This window comes from Lucilia sericata, unplaced genomic scaffold, assembly GCF_015586225.1.
Source record: "Lucilia sericata isolate MDLA Ls3-8-SP2 unplaced genomic scaffold, ASM1558622v1 Contig000371F_arrow, whole genome shotgun sequence".
In the NCBI taxonomy this organism is placed as follows: Eukaryota; Metazoa; Arthropoda; class Insecta; order Diptera; family Calliphoridae; genus Lucilia; species Lucilia sericata.
In genome coordinates this window covers 72,501-97,264 of record NW_023994390.1, presented here as the reverse complement: position 1 = coordinate 97,264, position 24,764 = coordinate 72,501, and the positions used below count along the sequence as shown (strand labels likewise).

At 29.2% G+C, this 24,764-nt stretch overlaps 2 protein-coding genes across 2 annotated transcripts in view; both read right to left on the bottom strand.

The window, feature by feature from the left end:
- Positions 1-14,728, bottom strand: part of LOC119604207 (SH2B adapter protein 2) — a 32,897-nt gene extending 18,169 nt beyond the window's left edge. The window contains 2 exon segments of the mRNA XM_037956687.1: positions 13,911-14,196; positions 14,345-14,728. The gene's annotated coding sequence lies outside the window, so the exon portion shown is untranslated.
- Positions 14,729-19,074: 4,346 nt separating this feature from the next.
- LOC119604211 (signal peptide peptidase-like 3) overlaps positions 19,075-24,764 on the bottom strand; it is a 23,255-nt gene continuing 17,565 nt past the window's right edge. The window contains 6 exon segments of the mRNA XM_037956694.1: positions 19,075-20,544; positions 22,753-22,873; positions 22,941-23,394; positions 23,452-23,643; positions 23,746-23,868; positions 23,959-24,764. The exon segment at positions 23,959-24,764 is cut by the window's right edge and continues 128 nt beyond it. Coding sequence (XP_037812622.1) covers positions 20,476-20,544; positions 22,753-22,873; positions 22,941-23,394; positions 23,452-23,643; positions 23,746-23,868; positions 23,959-24,229 — 1,230 coding nt within the window. The 5' untranslated portion in view covers positions 24,230-24,764 and the 3' untranslated portion in view covers positions 19,075-20,475.

Below are 24,764 nucleotides of genomic sequence, written 5' to 3'. Positions count from 1 at the left end.
TTATAATTAAGTCCTGTCGAATAAATCGGAAAAAGTTTAATAATCGAATTTTGGCGATAAGTCGTAATCTCCTTTTATCCTAAAATATTCAAAAAGTCAGCTTTATTGTACAAAAAAATTTGAATTATCAATTTTGTATAAAAATTCGATATTTTGATTTCAGATAAATGTCGGATAAAGTCGTTTTAAAAAAGTTTGAAAAGTCTTAACAAATCAAACAAAAAAGGGCAAATAATCAATTTTGTAAAAAAAAATCGGAAAAAGTCGAAATATACGATTTTGTAGATAAAAGTCGACATTATAAAGGTACGAAAAGTTATATTCACATTTTTTCAAAAAGCCGAAGTTGCCTTTTTTCCTAAGAAATTCGAAAAGTTAGGAAAAGTTTTCGAAAGAAAAAATAAAATTATCAATCTTGTAAAAAGCCGAAAAGTCGATATTCAATAAAGTTCGAAAAGTTCTATCGTCAATTTATCGAAAAGTCGAAGTCAACTAATTTGTACTAGGGTTCTATAAGTATTTTATAAATAGTCGACTTTTTTCGACTTTTTCCGACATTTTTCGATTTTTTTGACTTTTTGACTATTTTCGACTTCTTTCGACTATATTTTGACTTTTTCGAGTTTTTCCGACTATTTCAGAGTTTTTTACTTTTTTTCCACTTTTTAAAAATTTGACTTTTTTCTAAAAATTTCGAGTTTTCGACTTTTCGACCTTTTCCGACTTTTTTTGACTTTCCGATTTTTTTGACTTTTTGACTATTTTCGACTTCTTTCGACTATTTTTGACTTTTTTCGAGTTTTTCCAACTATTTTAGAGTTTTTGACTTTTTTCCACTTTTTTAAAAATTTTTTTAAAATTTTAAATCGAATATTTTTTACTTTTTCCTAAAATTTTCGAGTTTTCGACTTTTTCCGACATTTTCGACTTATCGACTTTTTTCAATTTTTAAACTTTTCGACTTTTGTTAACAAAGTCGACTTTTTTCACAGACGATAGTCGAGTTATCGACTTTTTTGGAACAAAATAGTCGAAAGTTTCGACAAAAAGTCGATTGTTCGATTATTCGAAAGTTGATTTATAGAACCCTAATTAGTACTAATAAAGTCGAAAAGTCAAATTAAAATAGATAAAAGTCTGAAAAAGTCAATACTTAACAATGTTTGAAAAGTTCTAGCAACTTTTTGTGAAAAAGTTAAAGTCGAGTTTTTCCCTATAATCGATTTTATAGAAAAAAGTCGAAATAAAAAATTCGAAAAGTTCTATCGACTTTTTGTCGAAAAATCAAAGTCGCCTTTTTTCATAAAAAAAGAAAAAAGTTCAATAATCGATTTTGAAGATAAAAGTCAAAAAATGTGGAAAAAGGTCGATAAGTGTAAAAGGGAGAAAAATCGAAAAGTAAAGTTTTTATAAATAGCAAAAAGTCGACTTTTCTATCAAGAATATAACCTAATTAAGCTTAAAGTCCACACCATGCTTTTTACGCCTTCTCGCATTCTACGCAGCTGTAAAAAATTTAGAATCAATGTATTTGTACTAGGGTGATCGACTCGATTTTTCAACCGGTTTTTTTTTGCTTTACCAGTGTCGGTTTTTTCTTAATGTTGATTTTTCGAATATCGAATAACCCGGTTTTTTCATTTTTTAAAAACCGGTTTCGAATACTTTTATTTGCTTTGTATTCAAAGATTATTTAAATGAAATTTTTAAGTTAATAATAATACAGCCCGTCTAAATTTTAAAAATATTCGAGTCGAGGAACTAGCGTTAAACTTTTTTGATTTTCCTAATTAATTAAAAAAAAAAATAATTTATAAAACTGATAACTGTTTGATAAAATTTTATCAATCTTAAGATTATATTCCAATTACAATAATTAATTTACGGCTGAAATTTTATGAAAGTGTTGGAATGCCTATGTGGATTTCCTAAACAGGGCTTTTAAAATAAGCTAGGATTACATAGTACCTTATGTATAACAGAAGTGTCCTACTTTTTTCCTAATTTTTTTATATTATAGAAATAATGTAAATCAGACGACTAGATCTAAAGTTATAATCTTTTAAACTGTTAAAAATCATTTCGGGTCATGTTTTACTAATCAAATTTAAACATGAACATTAAGTTTTTCAAATTAAAATATATTTTTTTTTTTTATTTATAAAAAAACCGGTTAACCGGTTTTTTCTGAATTTGAAAAATATCAACCGGTTTTTTTTAAATGTCAGCTATTCGAACTATTCGAAAACCGGTTTTTGGAAAATGTCGAATAATCGATCACCCTAATTTGTACGCTGCCAGTTACAAGTACAAAAGCGTAGCTTGTTTAATGAAAATATGTACACTATTTCAACTTTTTTTGACAGAAGCCTATAACGTGTTAACGCGTACAACGCGTGTTGTGTACTTCCACCTTAAAGTATCTACTTTCTACTTTTATAAGAGTCACAAGCGGCGCACGAACATGTCAGCTGATTTTGACTATTTATATTCTTTTTTCAATGTGTATTTATCAATTTTAATAAATTAGTTTAATGGTGAAAAAATAAATAAAAGATGCATAAAAAACGCGAAGCTTTTTTAAAAATAAGACAAAAAATTTACGCTTAAAAAGCATCGCATGTAATTTGAAGCGTAGAAATTCTAAGTAGGTATGAAAAGCACGCAATGCTTTGACGCGAAAACGCATAGTGTGGAACTCCAGCTTTAATCTTTAAAGCCTAAATAATAGAGTTTTGTAAGTAAGTTCAAAACCATTCATGCAATTATTTCGAATTGATAATGGGTGAAGTTCTTACCTAGATTTTTATACGAAATTTAAAAATTTCAAAAGCTTAAAACTTGCAGCTTTCAAAAGGAACATACATTTCGATAGTAGCAATTAAAAGAAAATAAATTTAATACATGTATACTTGTAAGTAAGTTCAAAACCATTCATGCAATTATTTCGTATTGATAATGGGTGAAGTTCTTACCTAGATTTTTATACGAAATTTTAAAATTTCAAAAGCATAAAACTTGCAGCTTTCAAAAGGAACATAAATTTCGATAGTGATAATTAAAAAGGTTATGCCTAAATTTTTGTTTTAATCACAATGATAACAGTAATATCTAAATAAAATATTCTCAAAAAAAACCTCTATCTTCACAAATTTATTTAACTAACTATACCTATATTTATTTAGCACATTGGGTGTGAATTTCCATTAAAAAATAAAATCGCAAATATAAAAATATAAACACACAAATAACAATAATAATATACAAAAAAAATAAATTTAAAGTTAAGTAACAATCAGGTATTTTCTGTATACAATTATCATAATTTTTGCAAAAATAAAATTAAATTAAGAAAAAATAAATAAAAATAAACAAAAATGTTTATATTATAATAATAATAACACTTTATAATATAATGCAAAAGCAAACATTTATTTATTATTTTCTTATTAATCTCATAAAGTTAAAATATATACACAAAACCCGCGATCTTTATTTTTTTATCTGCATCAATTAGAAATATCATCTCAGGGATTTGAGAGTTCGAGAGTTGTAGTAGTAGAGTCAACGACGACGACAACCTATTGTTATTCTATATTTATACATTATTATTTATTTTTCCACTAAACATTTGGATTTGTATGCAAGTACATTTTATTCATTTATCACAAGAATGTTATAACTTAAAATTTGGGGTTTTCCGAAAGTCTTTCAGAATGAAGAAAAACATATACTTTTCAAACTTCATTCATTTTTCAAAATTAGATTTCTACAAAAATTATTTAAAGATATATTAAAATATCATAAAACATTCAAAGCTGCTTTTCTTGAAACCTAGTATTTTGAGTTATACCAGACTTGTGGTAAATATGCCATATGTAGTATGAATATAGTTCTGATAATCTTACTAAACACGTGGCTTATAAATGTTGATTCTTATTGTACTTTAAGTTTAAGGGAATGAAAAAAAAAATAATTAAATAAATGCATTTAAATACATAGAGATATTTTTTATTATTTGGAGGAATATAATAGAGATTTCCCGAGATTCTGTTTATTTAATTAGAGATTTTTATTCCCAATGATATTTGCATTTTAAAAGTCAAATTTTCGATATCGAAAAATACATTATCCAAATTCAAAAAATCTTTATGGAATATAAGGCCTTAGAGTTTTCGGCTTCCAATATGACAAGTCTCTGCTCGCATATAAATATAAATCTAGTTTCGAATAATCGACTTTTTTCGAAAAAAAGCGACCATTAAAAAAAAACGCGAATAAAAGTCACAGAAAGTCACATAAAGGCAAAATAAGTTGATAAGTGGGAAAATGACGATGAAAAATGCAATCGGCTTTATATCGAGTTGGCTATCAAAGTCGAAAAGTCAATTCTTCAGGGAAAAAAGTTGAATAATCGGTTTTGTATATTAAAGTCAATACGACTTCCAATATGACGAGTCTCCTAATACAGTTCCATAAATAGACTTTCAAATAATCAACTTTTTTCGACAAAAGACTAAAAGTCGAAATCGATTACCTTGTTCTAACAAAAGTCGACTATTTTATAAGAAAGTAGTCGAGTACGATTTTTTTCGAAAAAGTCAACCATTTTGTAAAAAAGACTCGAATAATCGATTTTGTGGATAAACTTCAAAGAAAGACAGATAAAGACAAAAAAGTCGAAAACTGTGAAAACACGATTATAATTATTTCGAAAAATTCAATCGGCTTTTTATCGAATTAGCTATCAAAGTCAAAAGGTCGGGTCGTCTGACTGTCTTCAGAGAAAAAAGTCGAATAATCGGTTTTGTATGTTAAAGTCAAAAAAGTTGATACGACTTCCAACATGACAAGGTGTTATCCAGTTCCATAAATCGACTTTCGAATAATCAAATTTTTTCGAAAAAAAAAAACAACTTGAAATAGAATACTTTGTTCTAATAAAAGTCGACTATTTTGTTATAACAAAGTAGTCTACTTCCACTTTTTTCGAAAAAGTCGAAAAAGATAAAAGTCAAAGAAAGTCAGAAATAAAACGAAAAGTCGAAGTCGATTACCTTGTTCTAGTTATGACAAAGGTCCTATAGCAGTTCCACAAATCGACTTTCAAATAAACGATTTTTTGTTCTAACAAAAGTCGATAATTTTGTTATAACAAAGTCTACTTCCACTTTTTTCAAAAAAGTCGACTGTTTTGAAAAAAAAAGTTGAATAGATTTTGTAGATAAAAGTCAGATAAAGGAAAAAAGTCGAAAAGAGGGAAAAAATCGATTTTACAAAAAGTTCCAAAAGTTCTATTGACTTATTATCGAAGTCCAAAAGTCGACTTACTGTCTTCTAAGAAAACGTCAAATAATCGGTTTTGTACATTAAAGTCAAAAAAAGTCGATAAGAAAATACGAAAAGTCGACATTAAAAAAAGTTTGAAAAGTTTTATCGACTTTTTGTCGAAAAGTCGACTATTTTGTCCTAAAAAAGTTGAGAAGTTGGTTATATTGTAAGAAAAACGTCGAATAATCGATTTTGTAGATAACATTCAAATAAAGTCGGAAAAAGTTGAAAAAGTTAAAGATATTTTTTAAAAAATTTTGGAAAAAATCCAACGATTTTTGCCTAAAAATTAAAGTCGCCCTTTTGTCCTATCAAAGTCGAAAATCGATTATATTTTAAAGTTCAAAAATATTGAAAAAGTCGAAAAATCTGAAAAAGTCAATATTAAAAAGAGTTTGAAAAGTTTTATCTAATTTTTGTCGAAATATAAGGAAAAAGTAATATACTAGATTTTGAAGATAAAATTCAAAGAAAGTTGGAAAAGTCGACTTATTGTCAAAAAGTCCAAAACAAGAATTTTTTCCTAAAAAAATCGAAAAGTCGACTATATTGTAAAAAATAAAAGTATAATAATAAATATTGTAGATAAATGTCAAAAAAGTCAATAAGTGGAAAAAAGTAACAAGAAAGTCGAATTAATATAAAATAGTCGACTTCGACTTTTTTCCAACAAAAAGTTCATACAAACAAATTTTGGTAGAACTCTAATAATAACGAAAATATTCGTTATTAAGTTAATAGATTGACTCATCTAACCTAAAGTCAAAAAGGTTGGGCCTTTATTTTTAGAATTATCGAAATCAAAAGCATTTCCGTTTAAATACCAAATATTTAAAATTTGTAGTTTACTAAAATATTTCCATAAAATTTTTTTTTTGGGGATATTTAAAAAGGAATTTGATCTTTAATGATCCCCATAAATTAAAAAAAAAAACACACTCGCACACAACAAATTCTTTATTTTTAAATGACGAAATGTGAATCATAATAAATTAAACAATTTGCAGGCGACAATTTAGAAGAAAAAAAAAAGAACTAAAAATAAAATCACAAATATTTAAAAATAAACAAAAACAACTAAACACATACATACAGACAAACATAAGAAAGATAGAAAGACACACGTTGCTGACAAAAACAAAAGCTATCGACCAGAAATCATCGAAAATATCAAGAATTATAAAAAAAAAAAATAAAAATAATAAATTACAATAAACAATAAAAATTCATCACATTTGCACTATAAATAAATAACTAAATATTTGTGCTTGTGCCTAAAAATGTACACGTACTAAAAGTATGTACGAATAATTTAAACTGACATATCTACATACATACATACATACATACATACATACATACATACATACATACATACATGTTTATATTTGTATGTATGTACCTTGCTATATACATATTATTTGTATACATAAATCTATACAAAATTCTATTTCTGATTGGGCCACCTCCACTACTATTTAAAATTTAATCGAAAAACAAATTAAGCAAGAAAGTATAATCGATCATGGCCGATTATATGATACCCTGTGTATGATTTTCGTAATGAATAAGGGCTTTAGATATCAAGAGAAATATCTCTTCTTATTGGTTGTGATATAGAATTCGGTTGATAATTGTACTGAATATAAAATAAGGAAACCCTCATTATCATGCTCATTGTATTGATTTCTGCATGAAAGATCCTATATTCGTAAGGGAGTCTAAAGGACCTTTTTATTTCGGCATCAGCGATATAGACACCTGCCATATACATTCATCAAACAGTCTATTGAATACAAGCCAATCGTCCCAAGTTGGAAATTCAATTAGAGGTGTTCCCCGAAGTCTAGAGTCGTAATAATATGGTATGTAATACCACATGGGGGTTACCATGATCTAGTACATCTATTTCTTACAGATTTTTTATGTGATTAACGCGCGAAGGTTATAACCAAGACTTATAGTGTCTTAGTAGGTTCCCAGCCGCCACACCCGCTACAAAACTTTCTATAGATGACAGCTAAAGAATGATTTCCAAAAGCTCACCTATTTCAGTCTCCATGTTTTCACTGATCATGGATAGAAATCTTCTTTTGGCCAATAAACAATGCAGACATGTAGGGCATTCAAATATTCGTAAACATTTGAATAATAACAAGAACAATAATAATAGTGAGAAAATTGACAAATCAAAAAAAAAAAACACAAACTGTTCAAATCAAATTGTCGACAAAACGTCGTCTGACAATTTTGTAATTCAAGTCACAAGGGAAGACGACACTTGTTTATTTATTTGTTTTTTTTTTTCATTATTTATGCTTTAATTTGTTTGTTTATTAGCTGCTGTTGTTTCTATTAATTTCATAGTTGTTGCTATTTTTAACTAATGTTTTGTTATTGTACTATTATTTGTAAAGAACAAAATGAGCAAAGGTGAGAAAGAGAGGAAACTATCAAGTGAATAAAAAAACGATCGTGATAAAAATGCACAGTTTTTATGAAGACTTCACTTTTGAAAAAGTTGATGGAGCACATTTGATTTCTAATATAACTCCTATATGAAAAGTCTTTTGTAGGTCAATGTTGATATCTGATAGATCAGTGATCACGGTCAGAGTCATATATACTGCAGATAATTTGTCGTTAAGACTTAGATCGCAGGTAAGCGCTCAATGTTAAGATCAGATAGATCTGCGAGATCAAGATTAAACGCTAGCACCAATTTTGGATTTGTTCGATCTCCATACAAATGGGACTACCCTAACGGTCATGGCTAGATAGATGTAAAATCTAATAAGGACTTAAAATATTCATAAACATTTGTGGAACCACATTGTATACTTTTAAGAGGAAATCAATATGCCTCCTTTTTGGAGTTTAGATTAAAATTCCCCAACAAATAATCTATACGTACGAAATTTAAAAATTTAATTGACATGTTATAAACTTTAAAGTAGAAAATATTTGTTTAACTGTTATTATTATTATTTAATATTTAAAAAATTTATCTACTTTTAATTTATTTATTTATTATTAGAATTTATTTTGTTTTTGTCTACACTTACAGTTTCACGTACTTCAGCTAATAATACTGTTTTCTATGCGAAAAATAATAACAATAGTAACTACAATCTATTAAAAATCAACAACAACGTCAATATTTTTAATACAAATATTTTGTAAACAAATGAAATTAAAGTAAAAAGCAAAAACGAACAACAACAAAAATAAAGAACTGACTTGACTGACAGTAGATGTTTTTAACTGGAAAAAATTATTGGAAACTTAAACCAGGTATGGAAAATTCAGTACTTTCAATATCATTGCACATTTGCGGTGCAAGTTTGTTTTTATATAATAGTTTAGTCTAGTCTATAGTAGTCTAGTCTATAGTCTAGTCTATAGTAGTCTAGTCTATAGTAGTCTAGTCTATAGTAGTCTAGTCTATAGTAGTCTAGTCTATAGTCTAGTCTATAGTAGTCTAGTCTATAGTAGTCTAGTCTATAGTAGTCTAGTCTATAGTAGTCTAGTCTATAGTAGTCTAGTCTATAGTAGTCTAGTCTATAGTAGTCTAGTCTATAGTAGTCTAGTCTATAGTAGTCTAGTCTATAGTCTAGTCTATAGTCTAGTCTATAGTATAGTCTATAGTATAGTCTATAGTCTAGTCTATAGTCTAGTCTATAGTATAGTCTATAGTCTAGTCTATAGTCTAGTCTATAGTCTAGTCTATAGTATAGTCTATAGTCTAGTCTATAGTCTAGTCTATAGTCTAGTCTATAGTATAGTCTATAGTCTAGTCTATAGTCTAGTCTATAGTCTAGTCTATAGTATAGTCTATAGTCTAGTCTATAGTCTAGTCTATAGTCTAGTCTATAGTCTAGTCTATAGTCTAGTCTATAGTCTAGTCTATAATCTAGTCTATAGTCTAGTCTATAGTCTAGTCTATAGTAGTCTAGTCTATAGTAGTCTAGTCTATAGTAGTCTAGTCTATAGTAGTCTAGTCTATAGTAGTCTAGTCTATAGTAGTCTAGTCTATAGTAGTCTAGTCTATAGTAGTCTAGTCTATAGTAGTCTAGTCTATAGTAGTCTAGTCTATAGTAGTCTAGTCTATAGTAGTCTAGTCTATAGTAGTCTAGTCTATAGTAGTCTAGTCTATAGTCTAGTCTAAGTCTAGTCTATAGTCTAGTCTAGTCTAGTATAGTATAGTCTATAGTCTAGTCTATAGTCTAGTCTATAGTATAGTCTATAGTCTAGTCTATAGTCTAGTCTATAGTCTAGTCTATAGTCTAGTCTATAGTATAGTCTATAGTCTAGTCTATAGTCTAGTCTATAGTCTAGTCTATAGTATAGTCTATAGTCTAGTCTATAGTCTAGTCTAGTCTATAGTATAGTCTATAGTCTAGTCTATAGTCTAGTCTATAGTCTAGTCTATAGTCTAGTCTATAGTCTAGTCTATAGTCTAGTCTATAATCTAGTCTATAGTCTAGTCTATAGTCTAGTCTATAGTAGTCTAGTCTATAGTAGTCTAGTCTATAGTAGTCTAGTCTATAGTAGTCTAGTCTATAGTAGTCTAGTCTATAGTAGTCTAGTCTATTGTAGTCTAGTCTATAGTAGTCTAGTCTATAGTAGTCTAGTCTATAGTAGTCTAGTCTATAGTAGTCTAGTCTATAGTAGTCTAGTCTATAGTAGTCTAGTCTATAGTCTAGTCTATAGTCTAGTCTATAGTCTAGTCTATAGTATAGTCTATAGTATAGTCTATAGTCTAGTCTATAGTCTAGTCTATAGTATAGTCTATAGTCTAGTCTATAGTCTAGTCTATAGTCTAGTCTATAGTATAGTCTATAGTCTAGTCTATAGTCTAGTCTATAGTCTAGTCTATAGTATAGTCTATAGTCTAGTCTATAGTCTAGTCTATAGTCTAGTCTATAGTATAGTCTATAGTCTAGTCTATAGTCTAGTCTATAGTCTAGTCTATAGTCTAGTCTATAGTCTAGTCTATAGTCTAGTCTATAGTCTAGTCTATAGTCTAGTCTATAGTCTAGTCTATAGTCTAGTCTATAGTCTAGTCTATAGTCTAGTCTATAGTCTAGTCTATAGTCTAGTCTATAGTCTAGTCTATAGTCTAGTCTATAGTCTAGTCTATAGTCTAGTCTATAGTCTAGTCTATAGTCTAGTCTATAGTCTAGTCTATAGTCTAGTCTATAGTCTAGTCTATAGTCTAGTCTATAGTCTAGTCTATAGTCTAGTCTATAGTCTAGTCTATAGTCTAGTCTATAGTCTAGTCTATAGTCTAGTCTATAGTCTAGTCTATAGTCTAGTCTATAGTCTAGTCTATAGTCTAGTCTATAGTCTAGTCTATAGTCTAGTCTATAGTCTAGTCTATAGTCTAGTCTATAGTCTAGTCTATAGTCTAGTCTATAGTCTAGTCTATAGTCTAGTCTATAGTCTAGTCTATATAGTCTAGTCTATAGTCTAGTCTATATAGTCTAGTCTATAGTCTAGTCTATATAGTCTAGTCTATAGTCTAGTCTATAGTCTAGTCTATAGTCTAGTCTATATAGTCTAGTCTATAGTCTAGTCTATAGTCTAGTCTATAGTCTAGTTATAGTCTAGTCTATAGTCTAGTCTATAGTCTAGTCTATAGGCTAGTCTATATAGTCTAGTCTATAGGCTAGTCTATAGTCTAGTCTATAGTCTAGCTAGAGTCTAGTCTATAGTCTAGTCTATATCTAGTCTATATAGTCTAGTCTATATAGTCTAGTCTATATAGTCTAGTCTATATAGTCTAGTCTATAGTCTAGTCTATAGTCTAGTCGATAGTCTAGTCTATAGTCTAGTCTATAGTCTAGTCTATAGTCTAGTCTATAGTCTAGTCTATAGTCTAGTCTATAGTCTAGTCTATAGCCTAGTCTATAGTCTAGTCCTATAGTCTAGTCTATAGTCTAGTCTATAATCTAGTCTAGTAGTCTAGTCTATAGTTCTAGTCTATAGTCTAGTCCTATAGTCTAGTCTATAGTCTAGTCTTATCTAGTCTAAGTCTATCGAATATCAAGTCTATAGTCTAGTCTATAGTCTAGTCTAGTCTAGTCTATAGTCTAGTCTATAGTCTAGTTATAGTCTAGCTATTGTCTAGTCTATAGTCTAGTCTATAGTCTAGGTCTATAGTCTAGTCTATAGTCTAGTCTATAGTCTAGTCTATAGTCTAGTCTATAGTTTAGTCTATAGTCTAGTCTATAGTCTAGTCTATAGTCTAGTCTATAGTCTAGTCTATAGTCTAGTCTATAGTCCAGTCTATAGTCTAGTCTATAGTCTAGTCTATAGTCTAGTCTATAGCCTAGTCTATAGTCTAGTCTATAGTCTAGTCTATAGTCTAGTCTATAGTCTAGTCTATAATCTAGTCTATAGTCTAGTCTATAGTCCTAGTCTATAGTCTAGTCTAGTCTATAGTCTAGTCTATAGTCTAGTCTAGACTATAGTCTAGTCTATAGTATAGTATATAGTCTAGTATAGTCTATAGTCTAGTCTATATTCTAGCAGACAATTATTTTAGTACTGTAAAATCTAAAAGTACTCTTTTTGTTTATTTTAGTACCATTGTAGTAGTTAGTACTCTGCATTTCAAAATTTAAATTTTCCATGTCTGAAATTAAACGTAAACAGTGATTATCAGAAAGAATGCCGTGTGACGGCGCTTAAAAGCAGAACAACAGCAGTAACAATAAAAACAACAATACACAGAGCTTTGCGGCTTTCTTCTTTCACTAAAAAAAAAAAAAACAAAACAAATAGCAGAGCAGAACATAATAACAAATACTATATGAATTTTTGTTTTTACGTCGACGCCGTTGTTACGTCCCACACATTTTATCAATTTTAAATTCTTTTTTTTTTTTCTTAATTTTTTAGTTATTTTTCTGTATTATTATTTATTTGTGTATCGTATGAGCAAAATAACACCTATAAATAAAGGGTTACCAGACCGAAATTTAAAACAATGATCATAATTAAGCTTAACAAAAATCTAGTGTAAACAAGGAATTTATAAGATTCTGGTATTAAGTTTTAAAAATAAAACTTTTAAAGTTGTTCCCTTTTGAAATACTTTACAAAGTGACTTGGCAATCCTAAATTAAACAAATTATGAAAAAATAAAAACAACCATATAAAATTGTTGTTTATTTTAGTTTCGCCAAAAAGCAAGAATATACATACCTACAACAAAAACAAACTAAACTTGGCGCAGTTATAAAAAATGATCAAAACACACACACTCCCTATCACAACAACAAACATGCATACATATGAGGAGTTGGCAGAAGAAAAAAACATAATAATGATGATGATGACAATAAACGAAATGATTATGGGAAGGGAAAATAGACAAAATAAAACAAATGAAAGCAAAAGTAAATTGAATACAAATTATAAGACCAGAAAAAACTTGGAAAAATTGTTATGAAATTAAGAGGAGGACATACGAGTAAATCTTGTTGTCTATGTCTTCATTTTCGTATGTGGCTAGCAGTGTGTGAGAAATATTTAACATCCCAACAGCAGCCTTGAAAAAAGGACATGTACATCAAAAGGATGATGATGTACCTACTAGTATGTAAGTAATGTAAGGCAAAGAAGAAGATAATAATAATTACGAAATACTACGATATACGTTTTTGAGAAGCTCTTGAAAAGATAGAAAGAAAACGCTTGAGAAGTGGAGTGAAGCCAGATGTTAAGGAAAACTCAAGAAATTAGGAATTTAATGTTTAAGAAGATTCTGCATGGGGCTCCATTATATACCGATATCAAAATAGTAGAAAATATAATAGGTATAATAATAATAAGTACTACCAAAAAACTGATTAAAAACTAATCCAAAGATATGAACAAATAAGTTAATTAAACGTGGCATTTGCCTGTATCAGACTATTCCCAAAACTAAACCCTTACTAAAATTATGAGATTATGTGATTCACAACATGGACGATATTGTTAAAAAAAATAACATGTACTCCAATAATGTTACAGGATTCGGATTTGGCGCAACTCAAGAAAAGGAGACATTGGTCTGAAGAAAAGGAGACATTGGTCTCAAGAAAAACAGACATTGGTCTCTGCATTAAAAAATTGTTGGCATGTGTAATTAATCCCCAGACAGAATAATAGAAATATGCTTTTCTTATTAAGAATCTGGCAAGCATATTTATTCCTATTTGTAAGTTTTCCTTTTTTTAAAAACACCCCCAAAAAACGAGACAAGAAAGAAAGAAGCGCAATAAAATATTATTTTAAATATAGCAAAAACAAAACAACTAAATAAAGCAAAAACATCAAAACAAAAGAAGAAAAACAATTAAAGACGCATAGCAAAAAATCTTTGTAGTTGTTCTTGTTTTTAATGCCTAGTTTTATTTTCGTGTGCTGCTTGTACTAAATTTTTTTATTGCGCCGTTAAAGATTCACTAGTCTAAGCTTAAAATATATACTAATATTAAAGTGTTATTGTTGTAAACACATTTGCTCGTGTAGTATGGACAAAAGCGTGTGTGTGTACAAACATATTTTCTTATTGGGTAAATTACCTTGCACTTGTTTCAGCTGCTGCTGTTGTTATTATTTTTGTTATTTATGTTGTTATTGTTTTGTTTTCTTTTTTTATTTTTTTAAATTTTGTATCATCTTTTATAGAGCATACATATGTATGTATGTATATATAGCAGTAGTTGTTTTTTATTTATTTTGTTTTTGTTGTACATACATATACTAACTATATGTATTCATCATTTCTCTTCACTGTAGTATTATTATTATATGGTACATACAATAGAAGTGTTTTGTTTTGTGTAGGTACACCTTGTCTTAACCAACCTCAAAAAAAAAGAAAGAACAAAAATAATAAAACATCACTCACTGTTGATTCTGTGTTTTAAAGTTGAACGAAAATATAAAAACACACGAAAAATTAAATACAATTTTTCAATAACACTTTGCAAATAATTTAAATTTATATAATTACTTTTATAATTTACTACTTTTCAATTTATTTTTTCTAATTATTTATACAATTTTACTGTAGTCACCACCCGTTGTGTCTCGTTTTTTTTTTTCTTTCATCACAATTTTTTTATGTTTGGTTTTTTTCTTTTTCTCACTTCACTGTATAGATGTTATGTTGCACCATATTTTTTTCACATCACGTAATGTGTTTTAATTCTTATGAAATTTCTTTTGATTTTTATGTTAATTAATTAGAAATATATTTATTTCTAAGATTTTCTTTAATTTATTAATTTTTGTAGATATTTGTTTAATAAATCTGTTAAAATTTCACATTTTACGCAGGCCGTTTCTTTCTTCCTTCAAGTTTCGTAGAAAAAACACAAAAGCGTGAAAATTTAGTGTTGCCATATGTTAGCTGTTTAGTTTAGTGTAGACAGATTGTTTATTTTTGGATATCTTGCCAGATGTGCTTAGCTTAGAAAAAAATCGCCCGAATTTGTACTAAAAGCATTAAAACTGCGGAAAATAATTTAAAGTACACAGTACAATTACGATATAAACCTGGAAGCAAAATATACATACATTTGTAGTAACTAACTAACTAACTACAGAGGAATGCTCCAAATTTTGAGTACGATTGTTCGGCATTCGAGAACTTCAATGTTTTGTTTTTTTTTTCAAGCTTATAACGGTTTTTTATGATAAATAATATTTATATAGACAACATGGCTGCAAAAGCAATTCAATCTATCTATCTGGCAGCACTTGATAGTTATAGCTTCCACAAAATGTAGTGTTGTAAAACATGTAAAAAAAAGTTATTTACAGTGGTTCCAAATGTTTCTACATATGGTTGGTTGGCGGAATCAGAGATACAAGCCGAGACGGCTCAAATCGGCGGCGGCTGGGCGCCGGTAATATTTTGCAAGCCGCGCCGCCGCCGACTTCTTTCGGCTCAAAAGCTAAGCCGGCTTAAACATAGCCGCTGATAAAGATTAGAATCGCACATGTATTTCAGAACAAATTTCACCAATTTGAAAGGAGTTGCCACTATTTTAAATTCTTATGGCAAATTGAAAAGAGTTGCCACACAATATTGTTAATATTAAAATAGTGAAAACTACTATAAATGTCCATTTTCTGCAGAAAAAAACTTATATAGAGACAGGTTTCTATGTAACAGACTATTATACAAAGATTTTTCAATATAATAAACCTTATAAGGTCAATTTCTAAAGAAAAAGTTAAATTGAGCCGACAATTTAGCCGCCGCCGATATTTTCTGTAATAAGCCGCCGCCGCCGACCCAAAATGGTTGCGCCGCCGCCGCCGATCATTTCGCATCGGCTTGTATCTCTGGGCGAAATGTGAAATACTGAAATACTGGTGTTATACAGTGTTTTAAAATGAATAATTCGATACAACAAAACCTGTTTCCTCTGGATTTCTAACATTTTATTAAAACCCTCGAAATTCCTCTTATATTTTAATTAAAAATTTTTTTTTGTTTTTTATATTCTTAAACTTAGTTTTATTTAAAAATTTTGTTTAACTGTGCTTACTTAGCTAAAATTTCATTTTAGTTTTTTCTTCATTATTTTTTTAATTATTAATAATAATTATAATTATTTTACTTTTATAATAGTATATAATAATTGAAATATGTTTTTATTATATTTCTAAGATGGTTTACTTTATTTTTTTTTTTTTGTTATTGTTAAGCTGTATTTGTATTTGTTTCTTTAAATTATTAGATTTTTTGAAAATTAGTAAAAACAAACACAATTGATTTCGAATACCCAAGAGGGAATGTTTTATACTGTAATTCAATGAAAAATAAATTTTTAAATAAATTCGCTTTTGATTCTTTTCAAAACGAATTACACAGTAAATTTGGATAATATTTCAAAAGGTCTCAAAATAATTTTGAGTGAAAAATTAAACAAAAAGAAAAAATATTTAAATTAAGGCAATTGAAGTTTAAACAACAGAATTCTCTAATAATATTTCCATAATAAGTTTAATTATTAAATTATACAAAAATAAATATTATAAAAATTGTTATTTAATATAAAATATTTAAATTTTTGTAGTTTTTTTTTATATTTCATGATATTTTTGTTATTTTAAGTAAATGAGTTATTAGTTTTTGTTATTGTATGTTTAATTATATTGAGAATATGTACAAATATATAAAGAAATTTGGCGTTTATTTTTCTTTATTATTTGAGTAACTTAAAAGATTTTGTTTGCAAATTATAAAAAAAAATCAAAACCAAAAAATGAAGAAAACATAAGAAATTGTTTGAATCTGTTTTTTAATAAATTGTATAGATAGCGGCCTGTTTTTCCAGGGATCGGTAGCTCAACATCTCTGTTTAATCTAAAATGGGAAAGAAATCAAATAGTCTAGTCTGTAGTCATGTTTATATTCTAATTTATAATCTAGTTTACAGTCTTATCTATAGTCTAGTCTATATTTTAGTCCAATAGCCTAGTCTATAGCATAGTCTATAGTATAGTCTAGTCTATAGTCTAGTCTATAATCTAGTCTATAGTCTAGTCTAAATAGTCTAGTCTATAGTCTAGTCTATAGTCTAGTCTATAGTCTAGTCTATAGTCTAGTCTATAGTCTAGTCTATAGTCTAGTCTATAGTCTAGTCTATAGTCTAGTCTATAGTCTAGTCTATAGACAGTCTATAGTCTAGTCTATAGTCTAGTCTATAGTCTGTCTATAGTCTAGTCTATAGTCCAGTCTATAGTCTAGTCTATAAGTCTAGTCTATAGTATAGTCTATAGTCCTAGTCTATAGTCTAGTCTATAGTCTAGTCTATAGATCTAGTCTATAGTCTAGTCTATAGTCTAGTCTATAGTCTAGTCTATAGTCTAGTCTAGAGTCTAGTCTATAGTCTAGTCTATAGTCTAGTCTATTCTCGTCTATAGTCTAGTCTATAGTCTAGTCTATAGTCTAGTCTATAGTCTAGTCTATAGTCTGTCTATAGTCTAGTCTATAGCTAAGTCTAGTCTAGTCTATAGTCTAGTCCTATAGTCTAGTCTATAGTCTAGTCTATGTCTAGTCTATAGTCCTAGTCTATAGTCTAGTCTATAGTTAGTCTATAGTCTAGTCTATAGTCTAGTCTATAGTCTAGTCTATAGTCTAGTCTATAGTCTAGTCTATAGTCTAGTCTATAGTCTAGTCTTATAGTCTAGTCTATAGTCTAGTCTATAGTCTAGTCTATAGTCTAGTCTATAGTCTAGTCTATAGTCTAGTCTATAGTCTAGTCTATAGTCTAGTCTATAGTCTAGTCTATAGTCTAGTCTATAGTCTAGTCTATAGTCTAGTCTATAGTCTAGTCTATAGTCTAGTCTATAGTCATAGTCTAGTCTATAGTCTAGTCTATAGTCTAGTCTATAGTCTAGTCTATAGTCTAGTCTATAGTCCAGTCTATAGTCTAGTCTATAGTCTAGTCTATAGTCTAGTCTATAGTCTAGTCTATAGTCTAGTCTATAGTCTAGTCTATAGTCTAGTCTATAGTCTAGTCTATAGTCTAGTCTATAGTCTAGTCTATAGTCTAGTCTATAGTCTAGTCTATAGTCTAGTCTATAGTCTAGTCTATAGTCTAGTCTATAGTCTAGTCTATAGTCTAGTCTATAGTCTAGTCTATAGTCTAGTCTATAGTCTAGTCTATAGTCTAGTCTATAGTCTAGTCTATAGTCTAGTCTATAGTCTATAGTCTAGTCTATAGTCTAGTCTATAGTCTAGTCTATAGTCTAGTCTATAGTCTAGTCTATAGTCTAGTCTATAGTCTAGTCTATAGTCTAGTCTATAGTCTAGTCTATAGTCTAGTCTATAGTCTAGTCTATAGTCTAGTCTATAGTCTAGTCTATAGTCTAGTCTATAGTCTAGTCTATAGTCTAGTCTATAGTCTAGTCTATAGTCTAGTCTATAGTCTAGTCTATAGTCTAGTCTATAGTCTAGTCTATAGTCTAGTCTATAGTCTAGTCTATAGTCTAGTCTATAGTCTAGTCTATAGTCTAGTCTATAGTCTAGTCTATAGTCTAGTCTATAGTCTAGTCTATAGTCTAGTCTATAGTCTAGTCTATAGTCTAGTCTATAGTCTAGTCTATAGTCTAGTCTATAGTCTAGTCTATAGTCTAGTCTATAGTCTAGTCTATAGTCTAGTCTATAGTCTAGTCTATAGTCTAGTCTATAGTCTAGTCTATAGTCTAGTCTATAGTCTAGTCTATAGTCTAGTCTATAGTCTAGTCTATAGTCTAGTCTATAGTCTAGTCTATAGTCTAGTCTATAGTCTAGTCTATAGTCTAGTCTATAGTCTAGTCTATAGTCTAGTCTATAGTCTAGTCTATAGTCTAGTCTATAGTCTAGTCTATAGTCTAGTCTATAGTCTAGTCTATAGTCTAGTCTATAGTCTAGTCTATAGTCTAGTCTATAGTCTAGTCTATAGTCTAGTCTATAGTCTAGTCTATAGCCTAGTCTATATTCTAGTCTATAGTCTAGTCTATAGTCTAGTCTATAGTCTAGTCTATAGTCTAGTCTATAGTCTAGTCTATAGTCTAGTCTATAGTCTAGTCTATAGTCTAGTCTATAGTCTAGTCTATAGTCTAGTCTATAGTCTAGTCTATAGTCTAGTCTATAGTCTAGTCTATAGTCTAGTATATAGTCTAGTCTATAGTCTAGTCTATAGTCTAGTCTACAGTCCTAGTCTACAGTCTAGTGTTATAGTCTTTCTATAGTATTTTGAATATAATTTCTAAAATTATGTCAAAAATGTCATGTTCGAAAATTCAAATTTAAGTTCGAAAATCTCTACAACATAAGGAATCATAAATATATAATTTGATTTTATTGAAGATCAACTTCTTTTATATTCTAATTTCAAACTTAAGAATTTAGAATTTTCCAAAAATTTCTTAAAAATTTCAGAAAATATTATGAAAAAATGTTAAGTTTTGCTCTATCACAACTTCTTTTGAGAAAAACAGGTCCTCAATCCGGTCATTGAAAAATTTCCAGATAAAGATTTCTTTCTTCAACAAACAAAGATACATTTTGAAATAAAAAATATATATAAATTTTTAAATATACTTTTTTTAAAACTTTATATTATTGTAATTAAAATAAGATCCACTACATTTAGGCTTTTTCTATACATTATTAATATATATTTTATATATATAAAATATGTTTGTCAAAAAATTTTGCAAACATATTTTGTTTTTACCTTATTATTATTAAATATTTGTTCGTTAATCTGTGGTTAATTTCAAAAAGTTTTCAATGAGTTTAAGTTGTTTAATTTTTATATAATTCTTTTCCTTCATTTACTTGCTATTTCACGTTTTATTTTCTTTTTCTTTAATTAGTTTTTATATGTGTGTAGATATTTATAATTGCTAAATTGTATTTTTTATATTTTTACTTCAGTTTTTTTTTCAATTTTATCTAATAATATGTAAAGAGATTAATGTGACAGATATTGTTTTTCAACTTTTTTTGGAAACTTCTTTTTAAATTACTTAATAGTTTTTTTATATAGTTTGGAAACAAAGAAAAGTAAACAATTTAAAAGGCAAGAAGATCAAAGAGTCAGTGTTAATAAAACTTTCCAAACAAGTTTTCAATTTGTGCTAAAGCATTCTCAGTTCTTTTAATGAAATTTTGTTAAATTTTAGTTAGTTTTTAAACGCGACTCAAGTGTTTTTACTTGGTTCGGACTTTCTTTAGAGACTTGCAGGATTTAGTCCGACTTTTCTTTAGATTATATTGTACCAAATTTCAGACAAAAACCTTTAAACACCCAAATTGTTAAATAACACTATAAAAGTTACATTAAGAAAGAGAGAGAGAGAGAAAAAGAGGGAGATTTTTCTTAATATTATGTATTTAATTCAGCCGTAAAGGAAATTTCATTTCAATTCGAATTTCATAAATATTTAAATTGTTTTGCTTTTCACAATAAAGAATATAGAATGGAAAATGAAAATGAAAACTTAAATTTAAATTAAACTTATCGAGTGAAAATATATGTAATTAGAAAATTTTGTATAAAAATACTACTAAAAATAAAAACTTATAATTTACATTAAGAGATAATAGTAAAGATAAAAATTATTTGGAGAAAACACTCAGACTTCCAGTTGTTTTGAAGGTTGATGGGTAATGAAGGGTTCACTCCACATGCGACGTAAGTCGCCCTAGATATGAAAAAAAGAAGAAAAATTAGCATTTTTTGTTAAAAAGGAAAATTTTACATCTATCTATCTATCTATCTATCTATCTATCTATCTATCTATCTATCTATCTATCTATCTATCTATCTATCTATCTATCTATCTATCTATATCTATCTATCTATCTATCTATCTATCTATCTATCTATCTATCTATCTATCTATCTATCTATCTATCTATCTATCTATCTATCTATCTATCTATCTATCTATCTATCTATCTATCTATCTATCTATCTATCTATCTATCTATCTATCTATCTATCTATCTATCTATCTATCTATCTATCTATCTATCTATCTATCTATCTATCTATCTATCTATCTATCTATCTATCTATCTATCTATCTATCTATCTATCTATCTATCTATCTATCTATCTATCTATCTATCTATCTATCTATCTATCTATCTATCTATCTATCTATCTATCTATCTATCTATCTATCTATCTATCTATCTATCTATCTATCTATCTATCTATCTATCTATCTATCTATCTATCTATCTATCTATCTATCTATCTATCTATCTATCTATCTATCTATCATCTATCTATCTATCTATGATCTATCTATGATATATCTATAATATATCTATGAGCTATCGATGATCTATCTGAAAATTTGATAAAGATATATAAAGACTAGACTATATACTAGACTATAGACTAGACTATAGACTAGACTATAGACTAGACTATAGACTAGACTATAGACTAGACTATAGACTAGACTACAGACTAGACTAGTCTAAAGTCTAGTCTATAGTCTAGTCTATAGTCTAGTCTAAAGTCTAGTCTATAGTCTAGTCTATAGTCTAGTCTATAGTCTAGTCTATAGTCTAGTCTATAGTCTAGTCTATAGTCTAGTCTATAGTCTAGTCTATAGTCTAGTCTATAGTCTAGTCTATAGTCTAGTCTATAGTCTAGTCTATAGTCTAGTCTATAGTCTAGTCTATAGTCTAGTCTATAGTCTAGTCTATAGTCTAGTCTATAGTCTAGTCTATAGTCTAGTCTATAGTCTAGTCTATAGTCTAGTCTATAGTCTAGTCTATAGTCTAGTCTATATTCTAGTCTATAGTCTAGTCTATAGTCTAGTCTATAGTCTAGTCTATAGTCTAGTCTATAGTCTAGTCTATAGTCTAGTCTATAGTCTAGTCTATAGTCTAGTCTATAGTCTAGTCTAGTCTAGTCTATAGTCTAGTCTATAGTCTAGTCTATAGTCTAGTCTATAGTCTAGTCTTAGTCTAGTCTATAGTCTAGTCTATAGTCTAGTCTATAGTCTAGTCTATAGTCTAGTCTATAGTCTAGTCTATAGTCTAGTCTATAGTCTAGTCTATAGTCTAGTCTATAGTCTAGTCTATAGTCTAGTCTATAGTCTAGTCTATAGTCTAGTCTATAGTCTAGTCTATAGTCTAGTCTATAGTCTAGTCTATAGTCTAGTCTATAGTCTAGTCTATAGTCTAGTCTATAGTCTAGTCTATAGTTCTAGTCTAGTCTATAGTCTAGTCTATAGTCTAGTCTATAGTCTAGTCTATAGTCTAGTCTATAGTCTAGTCTATAGTCTAGTCTATAGTCTAGTCTATAGTCTAGTCTATAGTCTAGTCTATAGTCTAGTCTATAGTCTAGTCTATAGTCTAGTCTATAGTCTAGTCTATAGTCTAGTCTATAGTCTAGTCTATAGTCTAGTCTATAGTCTAGTCTATAGTCTAGTCTATAGTCTAGTCTATAGTCTAGTCTATAGTCTAGTCTATAGTCTAGTCTATAGACTAGTCTATAGTCTAGTCTATAGTCTAGTCTATAGACTAGTCTATAGTCTAGTCTATAGTCTAGTCTATCTATGATCTATCTATGATCTATCTATGATCTATCTATGATCTATCTATGATCTATCTATGATCTATCTATGATCTATCTATGATCTATCTAAGATCTGTCTATGATCTATCTATGATATATCTATGATCTATCTATGATATATCTATGATCTATCTATGATATATCTATGATCTATCTATGAGCTATCAATGATCTATCTGAAAATTTGATAAAGATATAACATCAAACTACAACAGATCAATCTATAAAACATTGTTAAAGAACTTTACTCATGATCTTTCGACGAAAATTTGCTAAAGATAAATCTACGAAGATTTTTTTTCTAACTCACCTTTAAATAAGCCATTGTCAACAAAGGCAATAATGTGAATGGTACCAAATACAGTAAAGCCGGCTGGGCAGCCTTAAATACTTCCGAACTTACAGTAGCTGTAAGTAAACCAAGGAAATAACTGAAAAGAACGAATTATTATTCAAAAATGTTACTTCTTTTTTTTATATTTCATTCGTGTATCTCACCCCAATAAGGAACAATGAAAATATGTCAACCTCGAGCCGACACCTTTTGGCGGTGATAATGTTGGATCATTTGTTACACCCTGTGACTTTTTATAGGCATCATAACGCAAGACAAAGCATAACAGCAGACCCGGCATAACAATATCACCCAGACCCAACATTGAGAAATGTCCCGTATTGTGTATGCTAGGAAAAACCAGTTTTCCAGGTAAATTTAATTTCGGTGGTTCTCTAACGATATTGCCCAAGTTCAGTTTACGCGCCACAATACCAACTGGATTTTCTGCCGGACGTGTCGCCACCTTGACCATAACATTTGTGCTAAATATATAGGAGGAGAAGAAGACCCAGAAAACATCATAGATAAGGAGACCGGTTAAAAGGAGCGTGGAGACTTTTAAACTTGGCAAGCGTACGAAGGCAATAAATGCAACACACAGACCCATGCCCATGGCTGGAAAGGGTAAGAGAGTATGAATATATGTTTTCGCCTTTTATTAGTTCTACTTACCATCCATTAAAAGCCAATGACCGGTTAGCACCCATATGCAAACAATTGACACAGACAGAGTAAAACTAAAGAGTTCAGCGGCAGTAAAACGTCCACAAATACCAAACGATATACGATTGCCATCAGTGCAGGGGCGTATTATATACTGGCACATGGGCAAGAGTAAAAAGGCCAAAGCCACCGTGGCAATTACTAAAACGAACACATAAGAATAATGCAGAAAAGAAAGAGAAGAGAAATTCAATTTAAAAATCTTGTAAAACAAAAGATATTAATTAAATTGATTAAACATACTTGCGGTACAGACAGCAAATAACAATTGCATTGAATCGAAAAAGAAAAAACATAATTAACAAAGATATAGATGCTCCCAAGGTAAACACAAAGCATGCATCGTATCCAAGGTGGCAAACTTATCTGGAAGAGTTAAGAGACAATAAATTAAATATAGTTGTCAAATATTTACAATTAAAAATGACCTAAAATGTTACGATTACTAACACATACTTGGGTCCTGTTGTACTGGTTCACCGGTCAACAGATTTGTCATCGATTCATTGCGTTTCTTTTGTTCACGTTCCCGGGCCTCCTGTTCGATATTTAAACTACGAAAACTACCGTAGACAATCAACAGCATTGATATTAAGCATGTAGAGACTCTCGATGAATCCATAATGCTAGTGGCCTGAAAGGTATTTGTTGTTGTGCTACTACTGCTGTCTATAAGTAAACCAGCGGCTGCTGCTCCTGCTCCACCATTTAATGAACTGTGCGACATTGCTTAGTGCAGCCTTTGCAAAAGAAGGCAGCACACCTTAGTTCCAAAACTCACGAGACTCACAAATTTCTTAAGATTTTTTAATATTAAAATGTTTTTGCTTTTAACAGTTCAGCTTAACTTTTACTCTTTCTAGTTAAATATGTAGTTGCAGCAATATAAAATCAAATTTTCTTATAATTTCCGCTTCCGTTAGCAGATTTTTTTTAAATAACAGAATTATTATTAAATTTTGTTCTAGTTGCTTTGGTTGTCTAGGCGGCTGTTTGTTAATGATGACGATGATGACAATGATGATGTTGTTAACGTTTAACGTTGTTGCTGAAAATGATGATGGAAAATATGGGTTGTTTAACTACTAACTCCTTAGGCTCTACTGATATTCAATGATGTCTCGTTAATGTCATAAAGTGCACAGCGGTATGAGTTTTAATTTCTTTTTCCAGGTTCAGTTTAGTTCAATTTCTTTTTTTGTGAGATTGCAGTACTTTATCTCTCACCGCTTGTGCACACACACATGCTCATTTACTCAATC